Here is a 10,183-nt window from a genome sequence, read left to right as displayed (position 1 = left end):
TGGAGTCGAATGGATTACTTTTAAGCTGGCTTTATGTGTTTTTTTGAGTTTCAAAGTTTTGGTCACCATTCATTTGCATTGTATGGACCTACAAAGCTGAAATATTCTTTTAAAAATAATTTGTGTTCTGCAGAAGAAAGAAAGTCATACACATCTGGAATGGCATGAGGGTGAGTAAATGATCTTTATGTGTTTATGATTTCTTCCTTTTTCTCTGTATAGTTTAGTGGGGATCTTTAGCTCTTTAAAATAGTATTATATGAGGGCTAAACAATTTGTCATTATATTTAAATCAACACTATTGATAAATTATTAGAAAGTTTCCAACTTCACCTGTATTCACTCTGCTTGAAAAATTAAATTCAATGGACCAAATTCCTTTATTGGATGTTCCCTGAACAGGTGCTCTGCTGAGATCGCAAAATATCACTATTATGTGATGAGGCAGGCAAAACATGTAGATCGAAAACACTTACATTGTATATTTCACATCTACAGAGAAATGCAGGTGAAAATCTGTACCGAGGAGCAAGAATGCTTACATGGAACTTACTAATATCTGCTGGGTAAGAAGGTACACATGGGCAGGTAGTAATGCTGAGCTACAGAAAATTTGAACAGTAAATCAGTGTAGCTGTAATTGTAGCCAGTCATATAGCAAGTAGGTTTAGTTAGAAAAAAACAAAAAAAAAACTATTTGTGTTGTTTTGAGACAGGCTAATGTTGGCTGTGCAGTTCTTGCAATATATAAACCTATGAATTTTGCTTTTCACTCTCTAAGCACAGCACATAAGTGGTTGGTTAAATAGTTCTTGTAAAAGTTTGTGATCAAAATGGCTAAATCACATACATTAATTATCCTTTAAATGAGTTGATTGCATAGTTTCTGTCTGTACCCTCCAGTTTGAAGTGGTACTCATGCCTTTCAGATACTACTTGAGGCTTCTAAACAGCTAAAGCTTTAATTATGTGAAGGATAACTGGAAATGCAATATCATCCAATGTTGCTTTTATACAGTTACATTTACATAAATCAACAGTTTAGACAGGGAGCAAAATGCTGTCTTAAGTATCGCAAATGCACAAATATTCTGAGCAAGTTTGGTTTGATTTTATTGGTGCAAGCCTTTTCAAACTTGTACAAGATTGTTATTCACACTGAATCCACAATTTAGATGTATCTGATTTTAATCAGTTTAAAAATTTAAATAAAAAATTACTGAGTGAACCTTTAACCTTGATTTTCCATTCCAACCCTTAAACTTTCCTATTGAAATGCTGTGGTATGCTATGTGATGTTGACAGCCTCTGGTGGTTGTCTATAACTGGGTGAGTCTTATCTATGGGGTGGTGCACTCAAGTGGTCACAGTTATGTAGAGGGTCCTGGCTAAGATAAGCACCCAAATAGAAGGTCTCCAATGACCCTCAAATTCCTTAATCATAGGACACCTTTAGGCTTATCACTGCCCCTGGTCAGCTCCACCTCCCAGAGATGGAGAAATCATTTAGCTGAAATGGGGAGGGGCATGGATGTCATCTCTGGTGCTCTCAGCAACTGGCAGGGCAGATGTGCCAGCAGAACATAGGAGTATGAAACACCACATACTCGCACTTTCATTCCTCCATTTCGCACTCTCATTCCTCAAAAAATCTCCCAGCATATAGCTCGATTCTAAATGAAGGTTCATGTTTTCTGCACCCTGGTAAGTAGGGTTGAATATTCAAATTTTTATTTTGTATTTTCATTTCTGCCTTACTGAAACTAAAAACTGATTGTATCATTCATATTATTCTGTTCAAACAGGCATGCTATCGAAACTTTCTAAACTGTTTGAGTTTCTTACTTCAGTGGAACACAAAAGGAGATATTTAAAATATAATTTCCAAGCTGCTCTTTTTCATACAATGAAAGTGAATGGTGGCTCTTCAGCAAGATTTTCAAGGCAAGATTTTCAGCGAATAACGTCTCAAATTTCATGCTGTTTAATTTCACACAAAGCTAACAAATGGCTTCAGAAGGCTTTTCTGCTGCCTTTTTGTCCTTGAAGAGAGCAGCCCAGACATTCTCCTAAACATCTTCCTTTGGTGTTCCATGGAAGAAAGAAAGTCATATGGGTTTGGAACGAATTGATTCACTGTAACAGTCCACTCCATCTCTCTTTAGTGTTTACATGAAGAGACCATGAATGTGGATCAGAAGGATGGGAAATGTTGTGCGAAGTACTGTGGCCTTCGTCCCCTCAGAGCGATGTCAACGATTTTTAGTAGGGGACTTGAAAGAGATGCCCCTTGATCGTACACTTGACCTGAGCAGCCATCAGTTACGTCACCTTCCCATCAGAGCTTCTGCCTTCAATGAGCTAGTCAAACTCTACCTGAGTGACAACCACCTGAGCAATTTACCATCAGAGCTGCGAAACCTGCAAAAGCTACAGCTCCTAGCCCTGGACTTCAACTGTTTTGAGGAGCTGCCTCTGGTAGTCTGCAGCCTCATACAGCTTAACATCCTCTACCTCGGCAATAACCAACTTTATGGGCTGCCTAAGGAGCTATGCCAACTCACCGAGCTTAAAACGTTGTGGCTAGAGACCAACTGCTTCACCAAATTCCCTCAAATAGTATGTGAGCTTCCCAATATCAAGACCCTCCATTTGGGCTACAATCAGCTACATAGCTTACCCGCAGAGCTCGGTCGACTTGAGGAGCTCCGTAGCATCTGGCTAGCAGGGAACATTTTAAATGAGTTCCCTTCTGTGCTACTGAAGATGCATTACTTGGAAGTGATTGATGTGGACCGAAATCATATTTGCCATTTTCCGTCACTCGCCCATTTAAGAGGGCTAAAGCATGTAATCTACGACCACAATCCTTGTGTTAATGCACCCTTGGTGGGTGATGGGTGTGAAGGGTAGGCCACTGGGCAGATAGCTCTGACGATGAAGAAGATGAGACTGAAGGAAAGGTGGCCAAAGTAGGCATGAAAATGCAGGGGTTGCTGGAAGAAAATGAGTGAAGAAAGCAACAGTGCAAAAGCATTTACTTGAAGGAATATTCTGGGTTAAATACAAGCAAAGCTCAGAAATTGTGGCATAATGTTTATTACCACAAATATATTTATAAAAAAAAAAAAAAAAAAAAATCTGGGTTACAGAAAGGCACTTACAATGAAAGTGAATGGGGCCAGTCTGTAAACGTTAAAATACACATTGTTATAAAAGTATAGCCACAAGATGTAAACAATACGCATGTTTACATTCCCTTTCTAACCTTTTCTGTGTAAACTTATGTCCAATTTTACAACTTTGTTGCAATGATGACGTAATGCTTTAAACCAGTGCTTGAAGTGGGGCGGTATGTGGTACCTGCACTTCTATAATTTACTCTAGAGAGTTTTTCTTGTGTACCACCATTTCTCATAGTCTCCCGGTATGATGTAATGTCTTTATTTAATGTAAGACAGTGATTTGATGCGGCCCGCCAATCACTTTTATCTGACCTTCCAAATAATTTTGATAAAATCGTGGTAAACATCCGAGCACTCTCTGAGCAAAACAACACGGGGGACCTGGGTAGCTCAGTGAGTAAAGACTCCAGCCAGGTCTCCTAAGCAACCAAATTGGCCCGGTTGCTAGGGAGGGTAGAGTCACATGGGGTAACCTCCTCGTGGTCGCTATAATGTGGTTCGCTCTCAGTGGGGCATGTGGTGAATTGTGCGTGGATGCCGCAGAGAATAGCGTGAAGCCTCCACACGCGGTATGTCTCCGCGGTAATGTGCTCAACAAGCCACGTGATAAGATGCGCGGACTGACGGTCTCAGACGCGGAGGCAACTGAGATTCATCCTCCGCCACCCAGATTGAGGTGAGTCACTACTCCACCACAAGGACTTAGAGCGCATTGGGAATTGGGCATTTCAAATTGGGGAGAAAAAGGTGAGAAAATTAAAAACAAAAAACAAAAAACAAAAAAACCGTGCAACAGCATCAGTGCTCGTCAAGCGATCTGTGTCCAGTTCCGGAGGAGCATGCATGTTTAAGCTTGTCTGGACATAGTTAATTCTCCAAAACATGAACCAGCAACTTTTGGGTGAACCCATTTTATTGCGTGTTATTTACTTAAATGTATTTATGCAAATTGCTTAGCTGCTGGGTGCATTTAAAACTAGCCTTGAAAAAAAAGCTGTTACAGAAGTGATGTCAGCTCATATGCACAACCTTTTTTCACAAGAGGCAAAACGATCATGAAAACCAAACCATCAAAGAAAATACATAGGAAAATTTGTTTTATTCTCCATTCTTTTCTGTAGTGCTCGTAAAAAGATTATGTGAATTGTCATTGAACTTGCCTATGCATATATCCTGACAGTGTTTGTTTCTACATCATTCTCAATCCTGAACATCATCAAATCAGTTTGTTCACTGTTTCTAAAGATTATTATCTGCACAAGTATCTGGCTCCTGTATGCAAATTAACGTATGCAGGATAAGGAAGGCAAATTTTGCCCTCATTGAATGGGAGGATAATAAAAATGTTAAATAGGAAAACCAGAGGCCTGGGTATCTCAGCAAGTAAAGAATCTGACTATCACACCTGGAGTCGCAAGTTGAAATCCAGGGCGTCCTGAGTGACTCCAGTCAGGCTTCCTAAGCAACCAATTGGCCCGGTTGCTAGGGTGGGTAGAGTCACGTTGGGTTAACCTCCTCGTGGTCGCCATAATGTGGTTCTCGCTCTCGGTGGGGCGCGTGGTGAGTTGTGCATGGATGCCGCAGAGAATAGCGTGAAGCCTCCACATGCGCTAGGTCTCCGCGGTAACGTGCTCAACAAGCCACGTGATAAGATGCGCGGATTGACGTCTCAGAAGCGGAGGCAACTGAGATTTGTCCTCCGCCACCCGGATTGAGGCGAGTCACTACTCCACCACGAGGACTTAGAGCACATTGGGAATTGGGCATTCCAAATTGTGGAGAAAAGGGGAGAAAAAAAAAAAAACATTGGAAAACCAGACATAATGCTCTTTTTCAGTTTCAGGCTACATTTATTTTGTGTAAAAAGACATTTCTACATTAGATTGCCATTGTTCTCTTATGTGTGTTGATATTGACAAAGATACAGACTTTGGCAGATCTAAATATTTTTTCTCAGTTTTCATAAAAAAAAAAACCCTACTTTGTATGTTTGTATTTTCAAAGTAAAGCTAATCAAAACATATCTGTTAGTGAGGATGTAAAGTCATATTTGTTCTTCAGCCAGATCTTAAGAATTAATTTATGGCCAGACCTTGAAAGAGTTATTTAAATACCTCTTTTAATGTAATTAAATACCATTTTAATGTAAATAAACACATTATTAAACGTTTTGTTAGTTACAATAAAAGTGTTATGTAACATAAATACGGATTAAAAAGTATGGCCCCAGTTCTTTTTATAAATCCCCAAGATTATTTACTTATTTTTAAATAAACATGATGCAAACAAAAACAGTCTCAGAGTATATTTTCTCTCTCTCTACCACCCCCCACCCCCCCACCACTCCCCACCCCCCAAAAAAGTGTAATACTAACAAGGAGAGTGCCTGCACATTTTTCTTCCACTTCAAGCACTGCTTTAAACCCTAAAACGACCATAAAAACGACAAACAACTTTACAGCTTAAATAATACACAAATTTTAACAGAACAATTAATGTAAGTGCGTTTATAAAATTATAAGCTTCACATTTCTGCCTTTAAACCCTCCAAAAATTGGCCCCCCTTCACCTCTATTGGAAGTGCCTTACCATACCCTCGATTTGTACTTCTTTTTAAAAAATATAAAAAATAAAACGAGGGACAAGTCTAAGTTATTTTTTGTGGTAATCAACATAATGCCACAATGCTGTCGATTAAGCTTAACTTGTATTGAACCTGGAATATTACTTAAAAGTGGAATGCCATCTCAGTGAGGAACCAAAGCATAGACAACTTTGATGCTTGAGCTCACCATGACACTGACTGAACTGAGGTGTTTACAAATATGGAGTTTTTGATACTGCAGAGGAGGACTGGTCAATTAATTAATATGATGTTTGTGAAAATCTTGGAAATGAAGTGATAATGATTTTTCTACAAACATAGTGTCTTTTATAGTTGATTTCTGATGTAGAACAAAGATCATTTAAGTAAATCAATAGGAAAAGAGATATTTATACATAAGACATGGTTTGTAACACATATGTATATGTTAATTAAAGGGAACTAAGAAACTTTTATAACTTATAATTTTTTTTATATCATTATTTGTTGGTACTTCAATCCTTCATCAATTAATTTTAGTTTGGCAATGTACTGTATCTAAACATAACTTTACTGCTTTTCATTAAATCTGTTCAGTGAGGTTGGCCATGTCAATGATAAATGGTTAAATTCTAACAATATACCCCTGCTCATAAATAATGCAGGTTTGGGTCTCCATTTTGATGTAAGACTCTTAATAGGTTTTAATCATCCTATAACGCTCCTGCTCTGTAATATGTAGTGAAGCAGGTCACCGTTCTTTGGATTCAGAGATTAAAAATACAGCTGATATGGCACTGTTCTGATTTAATTAATAATCCATTGTGTATTTAGTGTTATATTTTATATTTTTTATAAACAAAGAATTTACCCACACTCTTAATTTGCAACAAAACATGATCACATTTTCAAAGATATATGAACAGGTCAACAAAAGAGAAAAAAATATTATAAACAATTAATTTATGAAAATGTAATATTAATATATTTTTATAGTATATAGGGAATAAATCCATCAATGCTAAAGTCCCAAATGAAATGGCACATTGTATTTTCTACACGTTGCATAGACACTCAAAATAAAATAATTAAATACATATTTAAATAGCTCATTAAATATTTAAGAAATAATAAAAATAAAAATAAATCATTATTTAATCATTAAATTACTAAATAAATCAATAAATGCCCTTGTATTCCATTTTAGCACTATTTTATGTCCATTGTTATTTTAGCATTATACTTGGATTTGTTTTAATTTAAGCACAAGCTTCATGTCTTCTCATTTTCATTTTAAAGGGATAGTTCACCCAAAAATGAAAATTCTCTCTTGATTTACTCACCCTCCTGGCATTCCAGATGTGAATGACTTTCTTTTGTACTACAAAAAACACAAATTAAATTTTTTAAAAGAATATCTCAGCACTATGCAAGTGAATGGGTGCCAACATTTTGAAGCTCCAAAATCCACATAAAGGGAGCATAAATGTAATCCTTAAAACTCCATTGTTTTAATCCATGTGTTCAGACATGATATGATAGGGTTGGGTGAGAAACAGATCAATATTCCCAGTAGGGGGTGATATGCAGACCGTGAATCACCAAAAACAGAAGAAGAAAAATGAGAAAGCGAAGCCCATTGTACATAGGGGTGCTTCTCAATTCCTAAATTGTGCATCCTTTTTTTCTCACTCCTCCGTCCTCAAGCCTTGACCCGGAAACCAATCGAAGTCCGCCATCATTAAGGACGTACCAATTCTCTAAACGCACCATGAGGATCAAGGATGGAAGAAGCATATCGAGGAAGCTTGAGTAAGGAAACACAGGCGCATCCTATGCGGAAGAATTTTTGGTCAAAGCACCTGACGCATGCATAAATTCTCCTCCCCTTTTACATCTGGTCCAATTGTTTTAATTCAAGTTTCACCTTTACAGTTTAAATAAACCATAATTGTCACATACTCAACAGTGTATCTTGAATTATTTAGATTTATTATGAATATATTAATAAAGTTTCAATGACATAAAGGCAAGCGCGTTGAGGTATTGCAGCTGCGCAAAAACGGCTCTGAAGGACATTTAATTTTACAAATTTGTCTTGCTTCGATTCCTCTGTCCTTGTTTCCTTTCCTTCCATCCTTTCCTCACTTCCAAAGAGGGTGGAGTTAGGAAGCGAGGAAAGGAAACGAGGATGCACAATTTCAGATATGAGAAGCACACAGGGGCCACGGTTTGTTCCTGGTAGGCAGCAGATACCCTAACCCCGCTCCCACCATAATCCTAACCATTTGGAGCCTGTAAGGCTGAGAAGCCTGCCAGGAACAACAGATGGCACCTTTCTCCCATCGCGGAAAGGAAATCTGAAGTGGAGATGACTGAGCAGGGAGGAGAATTTATAGTAAAAAAGGACTTAAATATTACTTTGTCACTCACCAACACCTATCATATTGATTTAACCATTGGAGTCATCTGGAGTACTTTTATGTTGCCCTTATGTGGATTTTGGAGCTTCAAAATGTTGGCACCCATTCACTTGCACTGTATGGACCTACAGAGCTGAGATATTCTTCTAAAAATCTTCATTTGTGTTCAGCAGAAGAAAGAAATTTGTACACACCTGAGATGGCATGAGGGTGAGTAAATGATGAGAGAATTGTAATTTTTGGGTGAACTATTCTTTTAAGGGTTACAGTTATCATTACCAGAAAATGCACAATATTTTGTTGATTCTGTGAGAGGAGCCAAAGTCATGGAGGAGCTCATCATGGAAGAGGACATCCAACTTTGAAAGGTGATGCCCATTGTCATTGAGTGACGTGCCAATAACCGTAACCCTGAAAATGAAAAGACAGGAAGCTCATGTTTAAATAAAAAATAAATACAAAGATAATGCTAAAAACAAAATGAGGCAAACTAGTGCTAAAATGAAACACAAAGGACCTTTATTGATTTATTTAGGCCTAGTGATTTAAAGATTATTTTAATGATTTTATAGTTTTTCAACAGTTCCATTATGTACTTAAAGATTGATTTACTGATTTATTATTTGGCCCTCCATAATAATCTGTATTGTGCAATGGTCATGTGTTTAATCTATTTAGGATCTATTTAGTGTTTCTTATGTTTGTCCTCAACGAGCCTCAAATATGAACCAATATAGCTTTACAAATGTGCACTCTAGTGGAATTAAAACCTCCCTGAAATACAGTGTACTGAATTCTGTCATTTCCAGTTTGCAGCCATCTTGATTTTGTCCATGTTTGTGAACGAAGTAGGCTTTAGGCTTAGCATACAACTAATGACTTTTTTATTTTATTTTTATCACAAATGCCTTATTGAAAAAAAAAATATTATTTTTCAATCTATCCTGATGTTCTTCTCCAATGAGGAAAATAAAACATTAACTGGAAGTTATACTGTCATCTTAAAATTCTGCACCACTGCCAAAATTCTGCCAATTTTAAGGTGTTTTCCTCAAGAGGGCGCTCACCCGGCCGAAAAAACACAAGCCTTTGCTGCATGCAAAACTCAGGATAGTTTTTGATTTTTTGACAGGAAACACTGAAAATAATAACTTTGTACACGTAAAGTATACTTGTTAAAATCTATTAATTTCAAGGATAGGACGTAAAATACCAATGGTAATTTGCCTGTGTAATCTCCAGAAAATTATTATTATTATTGTATTTTTTTCTCCCCTTTTTCTCCCCAATTTGGAATGCCCAATTCCCAGTGTACTCTGGTGGCGTAGTGACTTGCCTCAGTCCGGGTGTTGGAGGATGAATCTCAGTTGCCTCCAGGTCTGAGACCATCAATCCGCATCTTATCAGTGACTGTGTCTCGTTTTGAAGGCTGCATGATAGGTAGAACGCATCCTTTGAAGGCTGCAGTATACCGAGTGTTCTCCTTTAAACTAGTCTCGTTTAAACGAGACGGCCTTCGTAGGACAAACAGAAATAGAATGTAACATGGTTGCTATGACTGCACGACACTCTTTAACAAGCGCAAGCGCTTTGAGTGAGAAGGGAACAAAGTCCCTCTGGAAGGGAATGCATGAGGTAAAATTTAGGAGAGTGATGATGTAAAGAGAAAATAAAATATATTTTACAGGTGTACTTTTAGTCTAATACTTTATTTGAATTATATATTAATATATTATATTATATACTCTGCACCCATCTACTGAGGTACTTCAACTTGGGAATTAACATTACTTGCATTTGAACATCATATTTACGGGCAAACTGGCGTCATTTTTTTATTTACTTATTGACATTTCCGTTAAAGCAAAGAATTGTGGGTTGTGAGTGCCCATGAAGCATACACCTCATGCATTCTCCAAATTCCCATGAAAGAAGGTCGCATTTGAAGGCTGCATTCGGAGTGTCCTACTCGCTTTTCTGAAATGAGACAG

General features: G+C 37.5%; 1 protein-coding gene across 1 annotated transcript; it reads left to right on the top strand.

The window, feature by feature from the left end:
* Positions 1-1,542: 1,542 nt before the first annotated feature.
* LOC127437510 (leucine-rich repeat-containing protein 10-like) lies at positions 1,543-3,024 on the top strand. Its single transcript, XM_051692481.1, has 2 exons — positions 1,543-1,704; positions 2,166-3,024. The coding sequence occupies exon 2, from the start codon at positions 2,188-2,190 to the stop codon at positions 2,911-2,913; it is 726 nt and encodes a 241-aa protein (XP_051548441.1). The 5' UTR covers positions 1,543-1,704; positions 2,166-2,187; the 3' UTR covers positions 2,914-3,024.
* Positions 3,025-10,183: the final 7,159 nt, after the last annotated feature.

This window comes from Myxocyprinus asiaticus, chromosome 48 (assembly GCF_019703515.2).
Source record: "Myxocyprinus asiaticus isolate MX2 ecotype Aquarium Trade chromosome 48, UBuf_Myxa_2, whole genome shotgun sequence".
In the NCBI taxonomy this organism is placed as follows: domain Eukaryota; kingdom Metazoa; phylum Chordata; class Actinopteri; order Cypriniformes; family Catostomidae; genus Myxocyprinus; species Myxocyprinus asiaticus.
Note: the sequence above shows the minus strand (reverse complement) of the source record. Positions and strands in the feature narration are given on the sequence as shown.

Coding starts and splice junctions, on each gene's coding strand:
- LOC127437510 (XM_051692481.1), top strand. CDS start 2,188: ATGTGGATCAGAAGGATGGGAAATGTTGTGCGAAGTACTGTGGCCTTC.